Source organism: Salmo salar, chromosome ssa01 (genome assembly GCF_905237065.1).
Source record: "Salmo salar chromosome ssa01, Ssal_v3.1, whole genome shotgun sequence".
Classification (NCBI taxonomy): domain Eukaryota; kingdom Metazoa; phylum Chordata; class Actinopteri; order Salmoniformes; family Salmonidae; genus Salmo; species Salmo salar.
Window position 1 is genome coordinate 28,352,706 of NC_059442.1, and position 26,484 is coordinate 28,379,189.

Below are 26,484 nucleotides of genomic sequence, written 5' to 3' on the forward strand. Positions count from 1 at the left end.
ACAAGGGCCTGTGACAACACAATAAACCTAATATTCTTACAAAAATACATGGACAAAGTACTCATCAACACAATGACTTAATCCATTTAAAAACAGGCAGGGACACTTAAAGGCGGAGAATACAAATTTGAGACTTTCCGTAAACAGGAGATAAACAAACCAACACAAGCACATAAAGACAATGGAGAGCTGGCTAGCACCTGTACAAACAGACACTCTGTAAACACACAAACACACTGTACTTGCAGGGTTTCTAACAACACCTGTCACACACTCATGAAGGCAATGGCAAACTTAATCTGTAAGGCAATTCACACATAAAAACAGTCATTCCCACGGAGGAAAAGAACCTATAGCATAACACAAAGGAACAGGCTTGGACCCAGACATGTCCTATTTGACTCTTGACTTGTTGTGTTGTGCTTACAGTATAAAAACAGCTAACGACAAAAGGTGGAAACAACTCGAATATCCCAGCTAGTCTGTATGATGCTAAGGCACCTTGGAGTCTTAGGTCACGACTATGGGGACACTCCACTCCATACTGTCGTCTATAAGACCTACGGTGCAAAATCAACCGACAAGAGCCACTGCATTAGATAAACCTGCAAGTATGGATGAATAACAACAACAATCCTGTGCTAAAAATATGTTTTAGCACAGTAAGTTCAGTCACGGCCATTGGCCAGGATCACAGAAATGGGTCGCGCAGAGTAAACACCCATGAAACAGGTTTCCCTGTTTAGAAAACTGATCCGCAGGGAAGTTTTTCAGTGTAATATGCGGCAAAATCTGTGGCCAGCTCAGTACATTATGTCTCTCCAACCCCCCATTCTGTTACCAAACACCAGCCCCCCTACCCCCCTCCAACCTTCTCCATCCAGCCAGAGAGCAGAGGAGATAGACCCAGCCACTAAAGCTGTTTTTTCAGCCCCTGCTCCCGTTCGGTCTATCTGAGATACACAGAAAGCGGAGGTGTCGCTTTTCCGCTGGCATTTCGGACAGTATCTACTTATAGACGGAGAAAAAGAGAAAAGAAAAACAGAAGGGGTATTATCAGGGAGGGATGAGAGCAGCAAAGGCATTTTGTCTTTTTATTCCCCTCCTAAGCCCTGGGCTTTGCTCCCAATCCGATTGGTCGATACGGCCAGGGATGTAAATGAAATGCAAAGAGGAATAAGGCTGGCTTCCCATCTCCAGTGTGCCCCCTATGTCCCCCCTCTCTCTCTCTATCTCTCTCGTTCCCCCCCCCCCCCTTATTTCTATGTCGTCTCGGTCTCCCATTCACAGGATTGCTTCTCTCTTTCACCCTCCCTGTCTCTTTCCCCCTTCTCCCTCCATCCCTCCCCACTCCCTCTCCTTGGCTGGGCTCACAGCTCTTATCTCCTCAGACGCCCCACATTCCAGCATTGCCGTGGCTCCCTGCCTGCATCCGTGGTCATGGCGATTCCATGGGTTCCTACAATCCTTCGGCAGCTTGCTGATTTGGGGTGGGCAACTGAATCTCAGAGACAGGGGGCCGGGAGGGCAAGAGACAGGGGGACAGAGGGGTGTTAGAGAGGGAGGGAGACAGAAACGAGGACAGAGAGGGAGCATAAAGCAGAACTGAGGACGTGAGATGAGAAAAGGCTAACGATACAGTAAGGTGGCAAAGAGAGAGAATAACACAAAAAATATAATGGCAGATTCAAACAGCTTCAAAGAGATTTTTGGTGATTTTTTTGCATCTCCTTTTAATACAAATTTCTATATATTTGTATAAATCAGTAAATATACTTACACTAGAAATAAAATGTCTCATAGAAAAAATGTACAAACACAGTAGAAACAGTAAAGTAAAGCTCAGAAATTTTAAAGTGGAAAAAAATAATCTTTCTTAGAGTATTTTAATCTTTGGAGAACAGAAAAACACTTTTTTCTGAGAGAGAGATGAACCATCTGTCCTAGGCCCATTCTCATCAGCCAGCCTCGTGGACAGAGCAGAGGGCAGGTTGTTTTCTGAGAGGACCGGAGCAGCACTTCCAATGCTCTGCCCTCTCTGTCCATGCCATTAAAAGTACAATGAGAGCAGATGACAGGACAGGACACAGGCTAGGCTGGCTGTGGACACAGGAGTGGCTGTGGACCAGGTCTCATAGAAATCAGTGGCGCCCAAATATCAAACACACCAGCCCCGAAAGAGTGAAATAGCATGTTCACAGACTGAGAATGTGTACGGTAAATTAGGTACAAAGTCTATGCGAGAACAGAGGGGGGAAGGAATGAAAGGGACAGTAGTTAAAGATGTAATCAGGTGTACTGAATCACCATGTCTCTCAGACCAGCCTCAAGTTACTGAGTCCATCTATCCAGGAGTGTGGGTCGTGCTGCTGAGGACCTTTGCATGTCTGGATGCAACGTCTCTGAGTGTCTGCGTGACTGTGGTTTTGACTCGATGTCTGCGTGACGGAATGTCTCTCTGGAGATGAAAGCGCTCCACTGCTCGGTGTGTGTGAGTGTGTTTTTCCTCTCTGCGTATCACTGGAGGGGCGCACACACACACACACACACACACACACACACACACACACACACACACACACACACACACACACACACACACACACACACACACACACACACACACACACACACACACACACACCTCTAAAAGGGTCCCTGGCATTGTAACATTTCATATTTCATTTAAATCTATGAGGGATTATAGCTCTGTCGTCAAAGGGAGAAAAAAAAGCTCATTGAATCCATTTGTTTTTAAAGGACCAACTCAGATGGATGTATAGTTGGTGGGCAGCGGTGGCGACTGGGAGCCAGGGTCACGCTAAGAGCCCAGAGCCCAGGACAGCGACAGCGTGGCAATGCACAAGTCTGTCACAGATTAAGAGCCTGCTCTAATCCCCCATTTCTGCGCCCAAATTGGGTTTCCCTCAATCTCAGCCCTGCCACCTAATGGGAGAAAAAGATAACTAAATCAGCAGGTGGCCACGGCCACATAATCATAACGTTAAAAGCTGTGAGAGAGAAAGAGATGCAGAGAGAGACAGAAAAATGAGACAGGGAAATAGTAAATAAAAGTATGTGTGGGAGACTTGAACAGCTTGATTGGGTTCAATCCAGGCTGCAAAAGTCATGTAATGTCCCCAGTGGAAAACATTCCTGCAGTGTGAGGTGCAGCCTGGTTCCTGTTTGTCTGGACAACCCCACCTCATCACAGAGAGCCCCATCACCAACACTACCTCCATATTAGGTCCCATGTTGTAGCCAAGTCTTTGACAAGGGATGTTTTTCCTGCCCTACTTCATCACAGAATTTTCCAGGTCATCATACATACATTTTCCCATGATGAATGCCGGTACAGCCCAGTCTACTCTCCAGTGTACTGGGCGTGTTCAACCCCTGAGAAAACCCTTCATCCCAACCAGCAGAGAAGTTAGAGCACCAGACACAGCCTGTAGGTCAGTCAACGTCCCCTGGCTGCCACACTCATTGAGAGGACCTCTCCTCCTCAGAGAGGCTCCATGGTGTCCTGCAGTACTTCCTGTATGCCTGCTCTATCTGACACTCCCCTCCCTCACGGGGTGTGTTTCTGCCGGAGCCTGGTCCTCTCCTGCAGCAGGTGGGAGACGGCGGTGCGGATGGCGGGGGCCTGGGAGTCCGTGGGCTCCTTGTCCAGGTACAGGCTGAAGTGCTGGATGCTGCAGGTCAGCAGGCTATCAGGGCTGTAGCCCTCCTTCCCTGAACGCAGCAGCCTCTCGCTGGCCAGGGCCAGGTTTTTATCCCAGTTAGGAGGGTAGTCTGTATGCCTCTCCACAATCTCCTTATACAGCTGTCAATCACAAAGAACACAACTTGTACACAATAACCATCATTTATTGGTTAATGCTCATACTCCTATATGTTTACCATGGGAGGACTAACTCACAGTGTAGGAGAGCTCAAACAGGCGAGCTTTCCCCTCTCCCTGGATCCTCTCAGCCAGGTCAAACAGAAAGAAAGCCGTCTTCATCCTGAAACAAAGAGGATACATCACAGGCTCAGGGCTAAGTGCTGGATGGATGGACGAACCGTAGAGATCTATCTGCAGAGATGCACTAGCAGAATAGAGGGATTTATGTAGATGCGAGCTACACAACAGCATTTCATGTAGAATAGCTGGTGCTCTACCACACCAGACTGGGTTATGTAGATGTTTAAGCTAGCAGACAAGGGTGATCTGTCATAGAGGCTCTATCTGTAAACTATACATATACAGTGACCGTAACAGAGAAGGAGTCAGTGTCTTCAGTGTTAACTCTTTACTGTACCTGGCCTGCCACATCTCCTCATTAGCCACCCTCTCCCAGGACCCTGGGTGGAAGCTGCAACCAGACACAAAAACAGCTCTTTATCTTCTCAACACCTCTGGGGCTTTCCTTATGCATCATTCCTTCCACACTGTCATATTCATTCTGTATCATTATTGGTTTTAATATATACTGAACAAAAATATAAACGCAACATGCAACAATTTCAAAGATTTTACTGAGTTACAGTTCATATAAGTAAAATCGGTTAATTCAAATAAATGATTTAGGCCCTAATCTATGGATTTCACATGACTGGGAATACAGATATGCATCTGTTGGTCACAGATACCTTTAAAAAAAAGGGTAGTTGCCTGGTAATGTTGTCCCATTGCTCTTCAATGGCTGTGCAAAGTTGCTGGATATTGGCGGGAACTGGAACACGCTGTCGTACTCGACGGTCCAGAGCATCCCAAACATGCTCAATGGGTGACATGTCTGGTGAGTATGCAGGCCATGGAAGAACTGGGACATTTTCAGCTTCCAGGAATTGTAAACAGATCCTTGCGACATGGGGCCGTGCATTAGCCTATCATGCTGAAACACTCGGTGATGGCGGCGGATGAATGGCACAACAATGGGCCTCAGGATCTTGTCACGGTATCTCTGTGCATTCAAATTGCCATCGATAAAATGCAATTCTGTTCATTGTCCATAGCTTATGCCTACCCATACCATAACCCCACCGCCACCATGGGGCACTCTGTTCACAACGTTGATATCAGTAAACTGCTTGCCCACACGACGCCATAAACGTGGTATGCGGTTATGAGGCCGGTTGGACGTAATGCCAAATTCTTTAAAACAACGTTGGATGCGGCTTATGGTAGAGAAATTAACATTAAATTCTCTGGAAACAGCTCTGGTAGATATTCCTACAGTCAGCATGCCAATTGCACGCTTCCTCAAAAAACTTGAGACATCTGTGGCATTGTGTTGTGTGACAAAACTGCACATTTTAGAGCGGCCTTTTATTGTCCCCAGCACAAGGTGCAGCTGTGTAATGATCATGCTATTTAATCAGCTTCTTGATATGTCACACCTGTCAGGTGGAAGAATTATCTTGGCAAAGGAGAAATGCTCACTAACAGGGACGTAAACAAATTTGTGCACAAAATTTGAGAGAAATAAGCTTTTGGTGCATATGCAACATTTCTGGGATCTTCTATTTCAGCCCATAAAACATGGGACCAACACTTTAGATGTTGCATTTATATTTATGTTCAGTGTATATTGTTCAACCAAGTGTGCAATTTTAGGTTTTCACAAACCTAATGTGAATAAATACAGTACTGTCAAAACATCAGACGGCAGAGCAACAATACCAACACATTAGACATGGAATAACCCATATATCCTTTTCCATTTTGTTGCGTATAAACACTTGACCTCTTCTTCAAAATAATATTTTAACAGGTTTCTGAGCTAATATTTGGCTTGTGGGCATCGACGGACACGCTTGTGAGGGCGAGGGAAATAATGTCACAGTATTCAGCCATGATTATCGCAGTGAATGAGGGGCTGCTGGCAACGGCAACAGAATATGGAGCTTTGACTAATTCCACTTTTGACACACTTATTGACAAAACGCAATAAGAAACTCATTATGTTTCATCTTCAGTCTCATTTCAAATAGCTGAAGGCCTAATGTCTTGCTTTGGTATAATGCAGAAAAAGCTTCTGGATCAGAGCGTGGAAAACAGAGGAAACCTTGCTGTAGGAACGTCAGTTCTCTGCCAGTATTGTGAAAGACCACATAGAGAAGGAATAGTCAACACCAAAGAGTATCACTGAACATAAGATTCCTCAATGGATTCCTAACTAGCATGTTTGTCATGGTAGAAACAAACATACAGTAAGTGTACAGAAATGCTATGGCATAGGCCCCCAGCAGGGGTGTCAAACTAATTCCATGAAGGGCCTAGTGTCTGCTGGTTTTGCCTTTCAATTAAGACCTAGACAACCAGGTGAGGTGAGTTCCTTACTAATCAGTGACCTTAATTCATCAATCAAGTACAAGGGAGGATGAAAACCTGCAGACACTTGGCCCTCCGTAGAATGAGTTTGATATCTGGTCTACAGTGTGACCATTTCCATGGCGACTAGCAGAATCCCATAGACTCCCCATGTAGTGTAGGCTTCTCCTGCTGAGCAGGCCCCCCCACCCCTCCAGTGGGCCCTCTGGGCTGTGTGTGTAATGTACTGTGCACCTGTTGTGTGGTTCAGTCCAGTTATAGATGTAGCGGGTGCGACGGGCCCACTCCTCCGGGTGGAAGTGCTCCTGGGCAGGCACCAGGTGGTCACACACGCCTAGGGGCCAGCGAGAGAAGCTCCTCTCCCAGCTGGGGTCCCCGTTAGGAAGCCCGATGCAGGCCAGCACGGCCCCCCTGCAGACACACACAATCAGGCAGGCACCGTGCTTCTGAAGTGGGCAGAGAAGACTGGACAAGGCTGGAAACCCCTGAAGGGACCTAACCCCAGCTATCTATCTCCCCTCAAAAACGACTCATTCTCCCCTCAAACACTACTCACTCTCCCCTCAAACACTACTCACTCTCCCCTCAAACACTACTCACTCTCAGCCCAGGTGGCTGCTGATAGAACTGAATAGGCATACATGGGAAGCACATATAGTACCAGTCAAAAGTTTGGACACACCTACTCATTCAAGGGTTTTTCTTTATTTTTATTGTGCTCTTCAGTAAGGCCAATCTATTGCCAATGTTTGTCTATGGAGTTTGTCTATGGAGTCTGTGTGCTCGATTTTATACACTTGTCAGCAACGGGTGTGGCTGAAATAGCCAAATCTACTAATTTGAAGGGGTGTCCAAACACTTTTTATACACAGTACCAGTCAAAAGTTTGGATACACCAACTCATTCAAGGGTTTTTCTTTATTTTTACAATTTTCTACATTGTAGAATAATAGTGAAGAGATCAAAACTATGAAATAACACATTGAATCATGTAGTAACCAAAAGTGTTAAACAAATCAAAATATATTTTAGGTTCTTCAAAGTAGCCACCCTTTGCCTTGATGACAGCTTTGCACACTCTTGGCATTCTCTCAACCAGTCTCATGAGGTAGTCACCTAGAATGCATTTCAATTATTAGGTGTGCCTTGTTAAAAGTTAATTTGTGGAAATTCTTTCCTTCTCAATGCGTTTGAGCCAATCAGTTGTGTTGTGACAAGGTAGGGGTGGTATACAGAAGATAGCCCTATTTGGTAAAAGACCAAGTCCATATTATGGCAAGAACAGCTCAAATAAGCAAAGAGAAACGACAGTCCATCATTACTTTAAGACATGAAGGTCAGTCAATATGGAACACTTCAAGAACTTGGAAAGTTTACTCAAGTGCAGTCGCAAAAACCATCAAGAGCTATAATGAAACTGTCTCTCATGAGGACCGCCACAGGAAAGGAAGACCCAGAGTTACCTCTGCTGCAGAGGATAAGTTCATTAGAGTTACCAGCCTCAGAAATTGCAGCCCAAATAAATGCTTCACAGAGTTTAAGTAACAGACACATCTCAACATCAACTGTTCAGAGGAGACTGCGTGAATCAGGCCTTCATGGTCAAATTGCTGCAAAGAAACCACTACTAAAGGACACCAATAAGAAGAGACTTGCTTGGGCCAAGAAACACAAGCAATGGACATTAGACCAGTGGAAATCTGTCCTTTGGTCTGATGAGTCCAAATCGAAATGTTTGGTTCTTTGTGAGACAGAGAGTAGGTGAACGGATGATCTCGGCATGTGTGTGTTTCCCACCGTGAAGCATGGAGGAGGTGGTGTGATGGTGCTTTGCTGGTGACACTGTTGGTGATTCACTTAGAATTCAAGGCACACTTAACCAGCATGGCTACCACAGCATTCTGCAGCGATATGCCATCCCATCTGGTTTGCGCTTAGTGGGAGTATCATTTGTTTTTCAACAGGACAATGACCCAACACACCTCCAGGCTATGTAAGGGCTATTTGACCAAGAAGGAGAGTGATGAAGTGCTGCATCAGATGACCTGGCCTCCACAATCACCCGACCTCAACCCAATTGAGATGGTTTGGATGAGTTAGACCGCAGAGTGAAGGAAAAGCCGCTAACAAGTGCTCAGCGAATGTGGGAACTCCTTCAAGACTGTTGGAAAAGTCTTGAAGGAGGTGAAGCTGGTTGAGAGAGTATGCAAAGCTGTCAAAGGCAAAGGGTGGCTACTTTGAAGAATCTAAAATATATTTTGATTTGTTTAACACTTTTTTGGTTACTACATGATTCCATATGTGTTATTTCATAGTGTTGATGTCTTCACTATTATTCTACAATGTAGAAAATAGTAAAAATAAAGAAAAACCCTTGAACGAGTAGGTGTGTCCAAACTTTTGCCTGGTACTGTATGCCTCCACTCTTACCCAACAAATACACAGACGAGCATGTGCACACACACCATTCATCTCTCTCCCATTTATTCTGCTCCACTCCACTCTCCTCTCCAGTGCTGTGCCCTACAGGGTTGATCCCACTGGTCAGTGTTGCCCCCCTTAGAGACGTTCATGTTGGCCAAGCAAACACTGCCCCCTGGTGGGCTTGGCATTTAAAGGACTCCTGTCCAACCCATTTGATCTCTGTTTCCCCAGACTACTATAGTCAGATGGATATAGTAGTCACAATAAATCATATATACTCATTATGTATTCAGTATTTCTTTGCAGTCTTTCCCACATATGGCTGAAGCATTGTGACTCTTGAGGCAGCAGTTCTAAGTCTTTGGGGTTACTTCCACAATGCACTCATCATTGTATCAACCACTCAGTGCTCCCATTCAACCTCACCAGTTCTCTCAACTCACTCACTCACTCACTGTGTGTTGTGAGAGAGGAACTGCTCCAGACTGAAGGTGTCCTTCTTCTCAGTGTGGACCGGGTCCCACCAGAGCCCTGGGAAATGAACCCCAGGGTGATGCTGGCCCAGCTTGGCCACGTACCAGCTGTACGTCATCATCTGGAGGGGGAGAGAGTAGTAATGAATAGGAGCCTTACTGAGATCATCATCACAACTCTATTGTCTAACTTGTATGGCCTGTCTTCAGTATCAGGTTCATTTCCAATTCTATTATAATATAGCTGTAATTATAATAAAGCTAGGCATGGTGTCCTGGGCCTAAATAAACCCAATATAAGGCTCAGTACTAACCTCCTGGTCAACGAGGTGTACGTCAGGCCGGACCCCCTGGCAGTAGTGGAGGTAGCGCAGGGAGTTCCCTGGGAGGTCTCCCCGGGTCAGGATGATAGAGTCTGGAGGGACAGAGGCCAGAAGCTCCCTGCCGAACCGCTCCACAACACTGTTGATGCTCTGATCACACTCCCTGGGAGGGATGCAACACAAACCTTTACAAGTCTCTCTAACCACACTGACACATAACAAGTGTACGTTTGTGTACACAGCAGCGAGGTTGTGTTTGTAGGTCTCTGAGGATTGTGTGTGTGCATTCATGTACTGTATGCATGCTTTCAAGTTGCTCTGTGGTAAGTTGTCACAGCCCCAGCTCTGCCTATCTAATCGTGGGTAGACAGGTGCAATGGGTCTGACAGTGTAGGCCAGGCTCTCCTCCTGATCAAAGCAGCTGTGTGATAGCGGCCTCAGCCTGCCAGGCAGAGCGCAGCACCATGCTGGTGTAATCTGCTGCCTCTCATGGCTAACATCTCACACTCAGCATTCACAGTGAAATCTATGTGCTAACCGTGCCTCTCTTTAGCCCCTACCATGGGGTGGGAAGAGACGGGAGAATAAAATACCTGCCATGTGGAGTGCAGGCTCCAGTTTGAAGTACAGAGAGAACTATTGGGTTAGCTCAGGTGAGACTAGCGTGGAGGGAGTTTTGGGAGTAAAATACTCAGCATGTTGTGTGCGACCCCCTACCTATAAGACAACATGTATTTTCTAGTTTGTGTGGAAAACCTTGAAAACAGTTGGTGGTAAAGATACTAGTGTTATAACACCACACACAGGATGTGCCATCAAGCCTAAGTCAGTTGACAGGTTATGGTGCTTACCGATGGTTGGAGAGCACCATGCGTGCCAGGACACCTACGGTGAAGAGCCAGCCTCCGGCCCTCCACAGACCCCCATGGCCTAGCCTCCTCTCCAGGCCTGTGTGTGTCCAACTCAGGCCCAGCCCAGCCAGCACACACACCACAGCATCGCTCTGAAGCCAGAACCGCTCCACCTGCAGAGAGACCAAACACACAACACAGCCTTTTACCTGGGTCACAGGAGACTGCGGCATCCCAACTCAGGCCCGTCCAGTCTGCCTGTTTTCCCTGTCTGTTTTCCCTGCCTGTTTTCCCTGCCTGTTTTCCCAGCCTGTCCTAACTAAGCCCCATGGCTCATCACTCACCACTCCCAGCAGTAGGGGTCTGCTGATGTCCAGGTTGGCTCTCCAGGCGAAGAACAGGGAGTAGAGTAGCAGCATGGCCGTCAGTAGCCAGGAAACAACACGGCGCCTCCTGGAGAGGAAGGACAGGCATCGCCATGAGACAACTGGCCTTACACAGACATATACACAGAAATACCATATATATTACTCTCTCAATATCACATTTATTTTCACCCTCCCAACAAATACATAAAAATACATCCAGTGCAATTCACTCCCAAATTCATCAAGGTACAGGAGAGATAACATCACACCGCCTGTAGACAGACTCACTATTACAGCGAACACGTTCTGTAGCCCACAGCCGGATTGCTTTCCTAATGCTGAGTCTGGATGACAGCGTGTGAGTCACTGTGTGATGGGCCAACCACTCTGCCTCACATCACCACTACAGCACAGAGGATGGTTGTAAATGGTTTTATAAATGAACGAAAAAACACTATCCCCTAGTGGTAATCAAAACACAATTATGTGAATGGAAATGAGAATTGGAAAAAATAGCATATTTATTGTGCTGTATTTCAGGAAACTTGACTTTCCATGGAATATCAATGGAATGACCCACGTATGTTTGCGTGTGTGTGCACGCGTTCACGTACATACATGCTTGTGTGTCTGTGTAAAGCCAAGTGTATCAAAGTGCCCCCCAGGAGAGGCAGGGGGGTAGGGGGAGGCAGAGGATGGGTAGGGGGTGGGTAGGGTGAGGCAGGGGGTGGGTAGGGGAAGGCAGAGGGTGGGTAGGGGGAGGCAGAGAGTGGGTAGGGGAAGCCAGGGAGTGGATAGGGGGAGGAAGAGGGTGGGTAGGGGGAGGCAGAGGGTGGGTAGGGGGAGGCAGAGGGTGGGTAGGGGGAGGCAGGGAGTGGATAGGGGGAGGCAGAGGGTTGGTAGGGGGAGGCAGAGGGTGGGTAGGGGGAGGCAGAGGGTGGGTGGGGGAGGCAGGGAGTGGGTAGAGGGAGGTAGGTGGTGGGTAGAGGGAGGTAGGTGGTGGGTAGAGGGAGGTAGGTGGTGGGTAGGGGAAGGCAGAGGGTGGGTAGGGGGAGGTAGGTGGTGGGTAGGGGTAGGTAGGTGGTGGGTAGGGGAAGGCAGAGGGTGGGTAGGGGTAGGTAGGTGGTGGGTAGGGGTAGGTAGGTGATGGGTAGGGGAGGTAGGTGGTGGGTAGGGGTAGGTAGGTGGTGGGTAGGGGAAGGCAGTGGGTGGGTAGGGGGAGGTAGGTGGTGGGTAGGGGTAGGTAGGTAGTGGGTAGAGGTAGGTAGGTGGTGGGTAGGGGAGGTAGGTGGTGGGTAGAGGGAGGTAGGTGGTGGGTAGGGGTAGGTAGGTGGTGGGTAGGGGTAAGTAGGTGGTGGGTAGGGGTAGGTAGGTGGTGGGTAGGGGAGGTAGGTGGTGGGTAGAGGGAGGTAGGTGGTGGGTAGAGGGAGGTAGGTGGTGGGTAGAGGTAGGTAGGTGGTGGGTAGGGGAGGTAGGTGGTGGGTAGGGGTAGGTAGGTGGTGGGTAGGGGAGGTAGGTGGTGGGTAGAGGGAGGTAGGTGGTGGGTAGGGGTAGGTAGGTGGTGGGTAGAGGTAGGTAGGTGGTGGGTAGGGGAGGTAGGTGGTGGGTAGGGGTAGGTAGGTGGTGGGTAGGGGGAGGTAGGTGGTGGGTAGAGGGAGGTAGGTGGTGGGTAGGGGTAGGTAGGTGGTGGGTAGGGGAGGTAGGTGGTGGGTAGGGGAGGTAGGTGGTGGGTAGAGGGAGGTAGGTGGTGGGTAGGGGTAGGTAGGTGGTGGGTAGGGGAGGTAGGAGGTGGGTAGAGGGAGGTAGGTGGTGGGTAGGGGTAGGTAGGTGGTGGGTAGGGGGAGGTAGGTGGTGGGTAGAGGGAGGTAGGTGGTGGGTAGAGGGAGGTAGGTGGTGGGTAGGGGGAGGTAGGTGTTGGGGAGGTAGGTGGTGGGTAGGGGGAGGTAGGTGGTGGGTAGAGGGAGGTAGGTGGTGGGTAGAGGGAGGTAGGTGGTGGGTAGGGGTAGGTAGGTGGTGGGTAGGGGTAAGTAGGTGGTGGGTAGGGGTAGGTAGGTGGTGGGTAGGGGGAGGTAGGTGGTGGGTAGGGGAGGTAGGTGGTGGGTAGAGGGAGGTAGGTGGTGGGTAGGGGAGGTAGGTGGTGGGTAGGGGTAGGTAGGTGGTGGGTAGGGGGAGGTAGGAGGTGGGTAGAGGGAGGTAGGTGGTGGGTAGGGGTAGGTAGGTGGTGGGTAGGGGGAGGTAGGTGGTGGGTAGGGGTAGGTAGGTGGTGGGTAGAGGGAGGTAGGTGGTGGGTAGGGGGAGGTAGGTGTTGGGTAGAGGGAGGTAGGTGGTGGGTAGAGGGAGGTAGGTGGTGGGTAGGGGTAGGTAGGTGGTGGGTAGGGGAGGTAGGTGGTGGGTAGGGGGAGGTAGGAGGTGGGTGAGGGAGGTAGGTGGTGGGTAGGGGTAGGTAGGTGGTGGGTAGGGGGAGGTAGGTGGTGGGTAGGGGGAGGTAGGAGGTGGGTAGAGGGAGGTAGGTGGTGGGTAGGGGTAGGTAGGTGGTGGGTAGGGAGGGGTAGGTGGTGGGTAGAGGGAGGTAGGTGGTGGGTAGAGGGAGGTAGGTGGTGGGTAGGGGTAGGTAGGTGGTGGGTAGGGGGAGGTAGGTGGTGGGTAGAGGGAGGTAGGTGGTGGGTAGGGGTAGGTAGGTGGTGGGTAGGGGTAGGTAGGTGGTGGGTAGGGGTAGGTAGGTGGTGGGTAGGGGTAGGTAGGTGGTGGGTAGGGGGAGGTAGGTGGTGGGTAGGGGTAGGTAGGTGGTGGGTAGGGGTAGGTAGGTGGTGGGTAGGGGAGGTAGGTGGTGGGTAGAGGGAGGTAGGTGGTGGGTAAGGGTAGGTAGGTGGTGGGTAGAGGGAGGTAGGTGGTGGGTAGGGGTAGGTAGGTGGTGGGTAGGGGTAGGTAGGTGGTGGGTAAGGGTAGGTAGGTGGTGGGTAGAGGGAGGTAGGTGGTGGGTAGGGGTAGGTAGGTGGTGGGTAGAGGGAGGTAGGTGGTGGGTAGAGGGCGGTAGGTGGTGGGTAGGGGTAGGTAGGTGGTGGGTAGGGGTAGGTAGGTGGTGGGTAGTGCCCTGGGGACAGCCTTGCTCATGGGTTTCCCTGGCTCTGCCTTATCAGTGGCACCCAACAGACCCCAACATAGCCACTTCTGTAATGAATTACTGCATCAGAGAGCACTGCTATATACAGATACATACATTCACATACACATCATTACAACTAGTAGACGTACAAAAAACCACATCAAAATCTCCTTTTCATTGTACAGAGCCTTGACAGCACGACAGCTTTTAGCCTCATGTTGAGATCAACGAACTTTAGATTGTGCATGTCTGAGAGAATGATGTGCCCAGACTGGACTCATAATTCAGACGTTTGCTATGTTACGTAAATGTTTGTATGATATGTTACGTTACAAATTGAATTAAGGTCTGGTTATTTAAGACAGAAGGAAGGTTGGGTGTATACCACAACCGTCTAGTAATCCGAAGGTTGCATGTTCAAGTCCCCTAACCTTAACCTAATTCGCCTAACCTTTTGCGTAAATTCTCCTAACCTTTGTCATTAGTTCTCCTTACCTTTTACGTAAATTCTCCTAACCTTAGTTGTCAGTTCTCCTAACCAGCATCTTAAATTCTCCTACATGCAACAAGTAGCCTGCTCTCAGAGAAAGAAGTATGATACTATAAGTCCTCCAATTCATATGATATTGTACGCCCACTATTCCATTCGTAATGTAACATATCTAAATGAAGGGATTCAACTTTACATCCCAAATGCTAATAATTGCCCTGAGGGGAGGTTGGTCTGCCAGGTGATTCCTTACCTGTCCCAGGAGACGAGGAACAGGCCCAGTCCAGCCAGGACCAGCACGGGGAGGGACAGGTCAGCCATACAGTGGTCCAGCTGAGCCCTGACACACACACACACACACACACACCAAAAACCTCTGATGACCGCATCCCTCTAACCTCCATCAAACTGAAGGACACCAATTACTGAATGTCCTCTCATTTCCTCCTCATCAGATTGGAATACACCAGTAACTGTGCCCCCCCCAATCAAACAGACTAACTCTGTTGACTGTATGCACCCCCAGTCCCCACCCTTCCATTCGAGTGACAGACACCACTGAATGTGTCCTCTACTCAACCCCTGTCAGAGTGCCTGTCAGTCACAGACACACTTTCCCAGAGCATCTTCTTTAATAGCCATCTCTATTTGATGGCTTATTGAGTCTCTATATCAGGGGGGGAGGAGAGAGAGAGTGTGTGTGAGACTGTGTCAGCTTGTCTAGTGGGGTTTACATCCCCGATGTGACATGCTTGTCATGCTTGCCTCTCTCCCTTGTCTTGAAGGTGTGCTTGTCCATCAACCAGCAGGGGTGATGGAAGGGGGTGGGGGCCAGACGGGGGGGCTGGTGGTGGGGGGTCTTAAGACGCATACTTCCCACCCGTCGTCAGCCATAGACAATTACAGAAGTTGGATGACGGAGGGGGGGAGATGGAGGGGGTTGTTGGAGGAAAACAAATCTCTCCGCTATATTGCAGTGTCTGTCATCACAGCTTGTCACGCTTAAACACCAGAGCAGAGTGATCATTTCAAACTGCTGGAGAAACAGAACACAGGGATTTGGCCCTCTAAGCAGGTTCAGTTCTGCTTTGATGGGAGAGAGGGAAGAACAAAAGCTGGAGAGAGAGGAGAGAGAGACGGGCTCCAGTGCTGGCGATGGATGGGCTCCCTCCTTCAGAACAGAACTGATGGGTTTTTGTGTGATGTTTAAACCGGTCTGTCTAGAGCCAAAACCATGAGAAAACCCACTCTGTCACTTCTACAGATCACATTATCCAATGAATGACCTTCAAATGCACAACATTTAAAAGCAAGACACCGGAACAATTCATGCTATAGCAATGACTTCATCTGTAAAATAAAGTGAATGAATATTCTAATAAAGATGGGCATACTCACTTTAGCATCATGGTGAGGTTCCCGGTACCTTCTGTCTTGGCCTAGGGTCACATATTAAAGAAACTACCACATCAATCACCACTACATGTCCCACGCTAGAGTTTGTGGTCAAGCTCAAAGATAATGCACGTTGGTACAGGTAAATGTATAGAAGTATGTACCAAGCTGAAGGTGCCGTATTCAGTCCTCAGTAGGTGAGTAAAGAGGCCTGAGAGGGAAGTCTGGTCTCCCCAGCTCCAGCGAGCTGTGTTCAGGTAGGAGGAGATAGGCAGGTAGACGTAGGGCAGTAGACCCCCCAGGAAACACAGTCCCAGAGACATCAGCCCACACACAGACAGCTCCTGACGCAATCACACAATAAACATCTATTCAGCATCCTTACAGATGGGCCAGTTCTTCTACCTCGTTGTGTCACGTCTCTATGGCCACTCAGATGGAGAAGAGCTTGTTGTTAAACTTACCCTGTGAGAGTAGAGTTGGAGCAGGACCCAAGGAATGATGACCACCGCGTACAACACCAGAGTGTGCTGGTTACACAGACCCAGGCCACAGCACAGCGCCCCCCAATGGGAAACCTGACAACAACAAGAGGAGACTTAATTCCTCATATTATATACACTGCTCAAAAAAATAAAGGGAACACTTAAACAACACAATGTAACTCCAAGTCAATCACATTTCTGTGAAATCAAACTGTCCACTTAGGAAGCAACACTGATTGACAATAAATGTCACATGCTGTTGTGCAAATGGAATAGACAACAGGTGGAAATTATAGGCAATTAGCAAGACACCCCCAATAAAGGAGTGGTTCTGAAGGTGGTGACCACAGACCACTTCTCAGTTCATATGCTTCCTGGCTGATGTTTTGATCACTTTTGAATGCTGGCGGTGCTTTCACTCTAGTGGTAGAATGAGACGGAGTCTACAACCCACACAAGTGGCTCAGGTAGTGCAGCTCATCCAGGATGGCACATCAATGCGAGCTGTGGCAAGAAGGTTTGCTGTGTCTGTCAGCGTAGTGTCCAGAGCATGGAGGCGCTACCAGGAGACAGGACAGTACATCAGGAGACGTGGAGGAGGCCGTAGGAGGGCAACAACCCAGCAGCAGGACCGCTACCTCCGCCTTTGTGCAAGGAGGAGCAGAAGGAGCACTGCCAGAGCCCTGCAAAATTACCTCCAGCAGGCCACAAATGTGCATGTGTCTCCTCAAACGGTCAGAAACAGACTCCATGAAGGTGGTATGAGGGCCCGACATCCACAGGTGGGGGTTGTGCTTACAGCCCAACACCGTGCAGGACGTTTGGCATTTGCCAGAGAACACCAAGATTTGCAAATTTGCCACTGGCGCCCTGTGCTCTTCACAGATGAAAGCAGGTTCACACTGAGCACGTGACAGACGTGACAGAGTCTGGAGACGCCGTGGAGAACGTTCTGCTGCCTGCAACATCCTCCAGCATGACCGGTTTGGCGGTGGGTCAGTCATGGTGTGGGGTGGCATTTCTTTGGGAGGCCGCACAGCCCTCCATGTGCTCGCCAGAGGTAGCCTGACTGCCATTAGGTACCGAGATGAGATCCTCAGACCCCTTGTGAGACCATATGCTGGTGCGGTTGGCCCTGGGTTCCTCCTAATGCAAGACAATGCTAGACCTCATGTGGCTGGAGTGTGTCAGCAGTTCCTGCAAGAGGAAGGCATTGATGCTATGGACTGGCCCACCCGTTCCCCAGACCTGAATCCAATTGAGCACATCTGGGACATCATGTCTCGCTCCATCCACCAATGCCACGTTGCACCACAGACTGTCCAGGAGTTGGCGGATGCTTTAGTCCAGGTTTGGGAGGAGATCCCTCAGGAGACCATCCGCCACCTCATCAGGAGCATGCCCAGGCGTTTTAGGGAGGTCATACAGGCACGTGGAGGCCACACACACTACTGAGCCTCATTTTGACTTGTTTTAAGGACATTACATCAAAGTTGGATCAGCCTGTAGTGTGGTTTTCCACTTTAATTTTGAGTGTGACTCCAAATCCAGACCTCCATGGGTTGATAAATTGGATTTCCATTGATTATTTTTGTGTGATTTTGTTGTCAGCACATTCAACTATGTAAAGAAAAAAGTATTTAATAAGATTATTTCTTTCATTCAGATCTAGGATGTGTTGTTTAAGTGTTCCCTTTATTTTTTTGAGCAGTATATATAGGTTGTACAGTATATAGGTTGTACAGTATAGTTTCCTGAGGCAGACAGTTGTGATATCACCATGGAACAGTCTATCTGGTCTGGGAGATGTGGCTGATATGCATGTTCTGTCCGGTGTGAGGGTGGAAGCTGTGGAGGGAGTGTGTGCCGAGGGCTGGGTTACCTTCCTCCTCTGGGGGGCACTGTCAGCACAGTGGAAGCTGGTAGTCAGGGAGAAGAGGAGCCCAACAAAGAGGTTGTTGAGGGAGAAGACCTCAGCCACCACCGACCACTGCCAGCTGAGCCTGGACACAGCAAACACCCCCCCAGCCAGCACCGCACCCGGCCCTGGGCCTGCCAGTCTACAGTAGAGGGAAGAGGGTGAGGCACGGGGGTTAACACGCAAATTTAACTGCTCAAGAAATCATTGCATTTTTTCCCATTTTTAATTGTAGAGTAACTGTCCAATCATAGGTATGAGCAGCTCCGGGCAATGTGGGCATGAGTAATTATCCCAAAGCTAGATCTGAAAATCATATTTAGGATTGATGCATATGATTGCTCAAAAAATCATTGGCACATTTTTGTTAATTATGGAGTACCTGTCATTGCAATAAATCTTATATTTGTGTAGCTATAGGTACTATCTAAAATCTAGACCATTTCCATACCTATCCTTCAACCTTCCTCTCCAGCAGCACCAGAGCAGCCTGACATAAATAACCATTATGAGAGATATGGTCCTTTACTTCAATAATGTGTGCACAAAAGTTTCTCCCTGCTTCCTCTCCTGCCTCCATCTCTTTAGTGGTAACTGAAGCAAAGTTGGGATAATCCGTCATATACTAAGACCCACCACTTACTAGAAAGAGAGACAGAGGGAGAGGAAGAGGGACAACAAATGATGAGGAGGAGGAGAAGGGGAAGAAAAGAAAAATAGTAAAGAGATGTGTGAGTGGGGGGGTGAGAGTATGAGGATGAAATGAAGAAAACTGAGGAAAAAAGTTGAGGGGGAGAAAGAGGAAGAAAAAAAAAGCAGCCTAGTCCCCAGCACGCTGGCTCTGAAATATGAACGGGCTCCACAATTAAGGAAGTCAGGCAGTATGGCCCTTTCCGCCATTGTGTGGAGTGGCTTAGAGTCCTCATCAGCCTATCAGCTAACTGACAGGCAGAGAGCTGCTCTATTCAGCACGGCAGATACAAGCTGCAGGCCAAACGGCTGCCAGGTCCCTTATGACCCCACAATCCCTTGCCGGTGACAGCTTCAAGCTCCATAGCAAATTAGGCGCTCTCACATTACAATCGCAGAAGACAGATTCCATTAACGGTATCTGAAATTGAGTAGAGAGCAGGCCCGTTATCAGACCTGACTCATAAGCACCGCCATTAATCACAAGGCATGATACCATTTATACATTTCCAGCTCGCTGCCTGCCGCTGTGATAGTCAGCCACAAAAGGCCTGATGAGACTTAGGCTAGGGGAACAATGGAGCTTTCTGAGGAAAGCGGGGTAAATCAAGAAAAAAGAGAGGGAGAGGAGAGTAAAAAATACCTCTCCTATCCTCCAGTCTTTTTGCTCTGTGTTCTATGTGATGCAGGGTTGTAGTGGGGTTGTAGTGGGGTTGAAGGGGTGTCTGGGTGTGGGGGTGGGGGTTCAGTCTTAGTAAGAGATAGCAGCGTCTTTCTCACTGCACCGATGCAGGAATTAGTTGTAACTTGAAGGGTAGGAGGAAGGGGTGGGGGGCAGATGGGGACTTTGTTGAGGGACAGGGACTCCCCGCACCCTCAATTCTACCCCCCTGCGCGGCAATTAACCCCAGCCCACACGCTTAGCAGGGGGGCTGGTTTTGAGGTAGAACAGGGTGCTGCGCAGTATTGGGGTCCCTGGAAGTAATGGGGATATTACACCAGGCTTGCTTTGGCTTCTACAGAGCTGCCTGACAAGCACACTCCCACATACACACAACCACACTCCTGTCCCCTGGCCCTTTATTCCTTCTGAGAGACTGACACATCTCTCTCCTAGGGCCTGTCAGTGTGTAACAACCCAGTGATGTGTGTACTCTCAGGTTTAAATGACCTGTCTGTCTGCAGAGGACCACCTGGGTTCCCAGTCAGTCTTTTAGCCTCTCCATGGTTCATTATCTGGGCTAAGTCTGGGGCTGGCTGCTCCCATGGTAGAGAGATGAAGAGGAAGGGACTCTGACTCCATTGTGGCCATGTTTCCTGTTATCAAAGCTCAGTGTGTTGCAGGATGCTGCTGTGCTGTAATGTTGTGGCTCACTGACAATAGCTGTCTGGTTGAGACATGGCAAGAGAATAATATGTTCTCAGTGAGGGTATTTTACCCTGAACTGATCGAGTGTGCCAGAATGTCTCAGTCTCATCACTGGGGTAATTAACTGGATGACAAAGGAATTCTAAACAGAAATGCTGTACAGAAATTCTATGTATTTCATGAAGATATTGGGAGATCATTGCCCTGCTAAAGAAACATATAAACCATTTAAGAGGAAAGAATCCCGGAAATTTGAACAATAATCATCAAGCTCTTACTGAAGTAAAATACATCTACCAAAATTGTACAACAATTCACTCTCTAAATTACAAATATCCTAAATAGAGTATAAACTGTAGGTCAGTAAGCAGAAGAAGACAAAATACATTCAAGGTAAACACAAATACCACATGTCCACAATCCATGTCCTCAAACCAACACAGATATAGTTCCCAGTGTCCTCTACGGGGACAGACAGTAGGACCTGCCTCATTTACCCCCTCAGTTCCTAGACATGGGCCAGAGGCTTGCCAGCACTGCACTGAAGCCCAGCACCAAACGCCTACCTGCCTGGCGCTTGTCTGGGATGGCCTCAGTAACGCAACACAAAGGGCCACCAGCAGCCTGTCTGTAGTGAATGTGTAGGGAATGAGGCAACACAAAGGGCCACCAGCAGCCTGTCTGTAGTGAATGTGTAGGGAATGAGGCAACACAAAGGGCCACCAGCAGCCTGTCTGTAGTGAATGTGTAGGGAATGAGGCAACACAAAGGGCCACCAGCAGCCTGTCTGTAGTGAATGTGTAGGGAATGAGGCAACACAAAGGGCCAGCCCAGGGGATGGACTGTCACATATAATGCCACAGCCGTGCCATCGCAGATCAGCCCTCCACTGTTCTCTCATTCCGTGAGTGGCGCTTTGGGAGAGACATGGCTGGAAAAGAACCACACATTCCTGAAGAGGCTAGGATGAAGCCCATGAAGTGGTGGCCTGGCCTGGCCTGGTCTAGCCTGGTGGGACACAGGGTTCCAGCTGGCCTTGGCTCAGTAACACTGGCACCCCAGGGTTTAGATGTGGCCAGGACAGGACAGTGGGCTGAACACTGAGGATCTTTAGATAATATGACAGTGTTTCTGGGTAAGTGCTCTGTTGCATCACATCTGGGAAACAGACATGCAACCCTGTTTTTGGGCCAAGCTCGGTAAAATAGAGGTAACAATTTAACTATCTACTATAAAGCATATATTACACATGTCTAAGTAGATCATACCCATGATATTATGGGTGCTACATATATCATTATAAAAATGTTATGAATTTATTCATAATACCTAGCCTTCCAGCAGCTAGCAAACGAACCTTCCTAAATGTGCACACATTCCTGTTTAAATTCCCCAATCAGGCAGAAGCAGCAACCACAGCAGCAGATAGGAGAGAAGAGGAGTGGTAAATCAGGACCAGAGAGTGGAGCGTGCCTCAGTCACCCCTCCTCCAGGAGAGCACCCGCCCGCCCCAACGCTTCCGAGTGCATGCAAAATTAATCACCACAATCCCGCTCAAACAATGCAGCCACTGACATGACAATTTCTCCCAGAATGCCATCTTAATCTCCAGCCCAACACACAAAAATTACACAAAACAGAAAAAAACAAATGACAGAAATCCTGTGCTTATGTGATTCACAGAAAGCCATTTTTATGCTGCTGCTGCAGCTATTTCAACAAAGTCATTAGGCAGCCACCACTGATATATAAATGTTACTCTATAGATTCCATTAACTAATTCTGGCTGAATTGTAATTGCCGAGTCTGATCCGTCTACTAGCCTGGTGCCTTATTAAGACTGCCTGTGGTGGGTGAGGGATGTAAAATTTACGTCCGAGGCAGACACAATCTCAGGGCCACAGGCGAGAGGAATATTAAACTGGTACTTTGTTATGCTGTCTATCTACCCCCCTCATACCCCTCTCTATCCCCATCCCACTGCCAGTAATGAGGAAATAACATCTTCATTAAACATCTGTTTAACTGTATTACAGGATGAATCCTAGGGGGAACCATTGGTCATGCTGAGGATGGGGGGTGAGAGGAGCAGGGAGGCCTCATGTCCTAGGAGACAGTAGGATATCATACAGACAGGGCAAAGGTCCAAACAACAATACAACTACCCTCTTCAATCTATGGTTGAGAGAAGTATGGCTCTGAACACTGAGTGCCTTGATGTAGATTCTACCTGACCACAACAGATGTGAAAGGGAGGGGCTGCCTGGCCACCGGCAGGGGGGGTAGCGGATGGAGAAAGGGGGATGCGCAGCTGTTTCCCCCCCACCCCATTCATCCCTATAAAACCACACACACACACACACACACACACACACACACACACACACACACACACACACACACACACACACACACACACACACACACACACACACACACACACACTGATCCAGTGATGACCCCGCCACAAATGTCCCTCCAGCAGCTCCAGCGCAGTGGAAAAACAAGCCACCTGAGTGAGCAGCAGCGGGGAGTAGGGAGGGGGAGCACCATCAGGGCCATATGGTGGAGGCCCTATAAGGAGCCTGGGCCACAGCACTGGGCACTAGGCATGGTCTGGCACACCGCCCGCCCTGCGGTCCACTGACGTATCAGCTGGTCCACACAGGCCCGCTCTTGGCAGGTGAGTGTCTTGCCGGTGTGCCTTTGGGATGGGGGAGGGAAGGGACGGGGGAGGGAAGGGCCGGGGCACATTTGGTGCGCCTCACGAATCCTGTTGTTATGTAATCGTACGATCACACGACGTGTCAAAAGTGCTGATTGTTGGATGTTGGTGGTGACAGTGTTTTTGTTGTTTTAGCGTTCCACTGACTGTGTCACTCCGTTTGTCTCTGTCTCAGGATTACTATGGGAACGGCGTGAGAGAGATTCCTCTCAGGTAGCACAGATTCAGAGGAGCTTTAGTAGATAAACTGTGAAATGAGGGAGCACCAAATACTGAGCTCTCTGGATTATCCTCTTTCACAGGGTACACACGTTCTTATAGTCCTCCTGAGACTCACTGTATAGAGGACTGTTGTAGGACTGATAGGGTCATATATTATTCCTAGGAAGTTTCAAGTGCAATCGTACCCCTGCACATCCACTCGGTACTGGTACCCCGTGTATATAGCCAAGTTATCGTTACTCATTGTGTATTTATTTATTCATCGTGTTATTGTTTTTCTATTTTTCTCTCTGCATTGTGGGAAGGGCCCGTAAGTAAGCATTTCACTGTTAGTCTACACCTGTTGTTTACGAAACACGTGATGAATAACATTTGATTTACTAATTATTATCATTATGGCCACCATCCTTAAAGGCTTGTTTAGTCCTGGTGTGATAACATAGGAGACGGGCCATTTGGCCATCAAACCATGTGATTAAGCCAAGTGTGCTGTAATTGACAAATCAAAGGGAAGCTAAGTGCTACATTTTACACTTACGCAACTTGCAGTTTAGGGAGAAATGGCTTCCAAGTCTATCAATTTACATTTCACCATATTAAAAAACAGCAATCTGTCCGACTAATTTAAATTGATACATCAAAGGCTTGCTATGTTGGGAATATTACAGACGAATTTCAAGGTCTTGCAATTTACTGTTTTGGAGGAACTGCCTTCAAGTCCATAAAAAAATAAAAGTGGATAACATGTAATAACTTCAATGCAGTAAGTCCCTATGCATTTGAAACTGTGACTATTCCTCTGGTGCAACCACTTGCATAACCACTCTCAAAATACTGCTGTGGTACAAACAAAAGTTATATGGAGATTGGATACAAACCAGGGGAAATGTCAATCACAGACATAGAATAGGTATTACTATAGTTCAGCCTAGTGAGATTAGCTAAAATGTTCCTGAGAGGGCTGAGCAGGGAGGGAGTGCAGACTGGTCAGTCTTGGCATTTAGTCTGAGGGCCAGGTCTGGCCGGAGGGACCCCCACAGGGGCGTTGCATGTCATCTCTGCCACCCTACCGGGCACGGGCGAAGCACCCAATGCCCCCAGCGACCATTCCGGAAACCATCTACCCCCCTTGCCCCCTCAAGCCCTATCAGTACCATACCAAGTCTGCCAGCTGAACTCCAGCCACAGCCTCAACCCAAATCATGCTCCAGACAGATAATGACTAAAACCTTTATGCTTATTTTTCAAATTGAAAAGCGTAAATTATACATTCATACTTAAAAGCTTAGAGGGTATGACTGGGTGCTCTGGCTGAAGTCCTCAGTGCCCATCAGCCCATTAGGGGGGTCCTTATAATGACTTTTCACTTAGTTTAATTATAATCCAAAATTTGATCTAAATCCTTAGAGATTACAAACAGGGCAGCACTTTCCATGTGTTGTGGTCCAAATATCTTCAGACAGCATGCATAGATGCTGTCTCCAAAATCCCAGTATGTTAGTGGCTAGCCAGAGCTTAGTGAAATGGTGCGATTGATAGTTTATGAAACAAATTCCAAAACGCAGTTGAGTCCATATCGGAGACAGAGACGGAGAGAATGAGATCCACAGAGCAACAATCCACAGAGGGAACAACTGCTCTCTAACTGTTCCCTCTGTGGATCTCATTCTCTCTGTCTCTGTCTCCGATATGGACTCAACTGCGTTTTGGAATTTGTTTCATAAACTATCAATCGCACCATTTCACTAAGCTCTGGCTAGCCACTAACATACTGGGATTTTTGGAGTGAGTGAGAGTGGAAAGAAATAATAAGGATTTTCCTCTCCTCTGTCCTCTCTTGGGAGGCCAGCCGGTTTCAGGTTATGAGTCACCTCTGAAGAGAGGAGGAGAGGCAGGACAGGGGCTGAGAGTGAGGCTGAAGTCAGTCAGTCCGGGCTGAGGGCCAGTCCACATGGAGAGAGCACTTCCTCCCCAGCCCCTGTCCTGTTCCAGCAGGGCTGACCCTGTACCCTGACCCCCTTCAGCCCACCTGCCACCCAGACACCACCGGCCAAGCACACAGGAAATGGACCCAGCCCACATGGGAGCAGTGACACTCCCTTTACCAGCCCTGTATTCCCTGCTTTCTCTGGCCCAAATCAGCTTGCTGGTTCTGTATCTGTGCTACAAATGGCACAGTTTTTAACATACGCCACAATTAATTTGTTGGAATGGTAAATCTAACACGGTGCACAGTACATACTCAAAATAGCACTGCATGCATAAATGGGCCAGGTAAATGTAAAACTATGGGGGAAAAGTCTGAAATTAAGCTGCCACCAATGTTGCATAGAGCACACATGGAGGAAACTACCAAAATCAGCAAACGGTCGATGTAAGATAGGCCAGGCGACAGTGTGAGATAAAAGCACACAAAGAGAGAGAGGGGGGAAAAGACTCCTTACATGATGGGGTCAGCAGGCAGGCAGGCAGGCAGAGCTGCAGGAGGAGGGCCGTAGGCAGGGTGGCATGGGAATGTAAAGAGACACAGTGGCTAACATTCTGAGGTCCTGATTGGAGGGAGGGAGGGAGGGAGGGAGGGAGGGAGGGAGGGAGGGAGGGAGGGAGGGAGGGAGGGAGGGAGGGAGGGAGGGAGGGAAGATCCTGTCCCTTTTAGACCCAGGAGTGCAGAAGGGGGAGATTAGAAATCGTGCCATGTCAGGATTGGGAGCACGCTGGGTGATGGGAGCTGTCAGGCACTTGGAGGGGGCTGTGACACGCACGCACGCACGCACGCACGCACGCACACACACACACACACACACACACACACACACACACACACACACACACACACACACACACACACACACACACACACACACACACACACACGCACACGCACCGCACACACACACGCACCGCACACACACACACACAACGGGTAGGCGATGGGTAAACAGGCTGGGTGTGTTTGTGGGGGAGGAGTGTGGTGGGACTCTGCTCTGAATACAGAACAGGGGGATCAGGAACACCACTGCCTGTCAGAAACGACCCAAAAATATCACCAGTCCTTTCACCAAGCAGCAAGATGCAAACGTCAGTTGGAAAATGTTCAGGGATTACAGAACTGTGCTACGAAGAGAGTTTACATTTTGTGCTAAAAAACAATTTGTTGGCTCATTTAGTAATTATCCATTTAGTTATTATCTATATCAGGTATTCCCAAATAGGGGTACGGGCAATGCCGTCGGGGGTACGCCAAATAAAAATGTGATTTACTTTTTTTTTTTATAAAAAAAAATGATATATATTTTTTTTAATCACATTTTCAAACAGTCCATTTATAT

At 48.5% G+C, this 26,484-nt stretch overlaps 1 protein-coding gene across 1 annotated transcript in view; it reads right to left on the bottom strand.

Moving 5' to 3' along the window:
* Positions 1–1,867: 1,867 nt before the first annotated feature.
* LOC106593970 (transmembrane protein 260) overlaps positions 1,868–26,484 on the bottom strand; it is a 34,430-nt gene continuing 9,813 nt past the window's right edge. The window contains exons 5-17 of the mRNA XM_014185378.2: positions 18,114–18,291; positions 16,211–16,324; positions 15,911–16,090; positions 15,750–15,790; positions 14,605–14,691; positions 10,735–10,843; positions 10,391–10,563; positions 9,531–9,702; positions 9,199–9,338; positions 6,554–6,730; positions 4,305–4,358; positions 3,923–4,007; positions 1,868–3,826 (exon numbers count right to left, since the gene is read on the bottom strand). Of these exons, the coding sequence (XP_014040853.1) occupies positions 3,572–3,826; positions 3,923–4,007; positions 4,305–4,358; positions 6,554–6,730; positions 9,199–9,338; positions 9,531–9,702; positions 10,391–10,563; positions 10,735–10,843; positions 14,605–14,691; positions 15,750–15,790; positions 15,911–16,090; positions 16,211–16,324; positions 18,114–18,291 (1,765 nt within the window). The 3' untranslated portion in view covers positions 1,868–3,571. The remainder of the gene's footprint in view (positions 3,827–3,922; positions 4,008–4,304; positions 4,359–6,553; positions 6,731–9,198; positions 9,339–9,530; positions 9,703–10,390; positions 10,564–10,734; positions 10,844–14,604; positions 14,692–15,749; positions 15,791–15,910; positions 16,091–16,210; positions 16,325–18,113; positions 18,292–26,484) is intronic.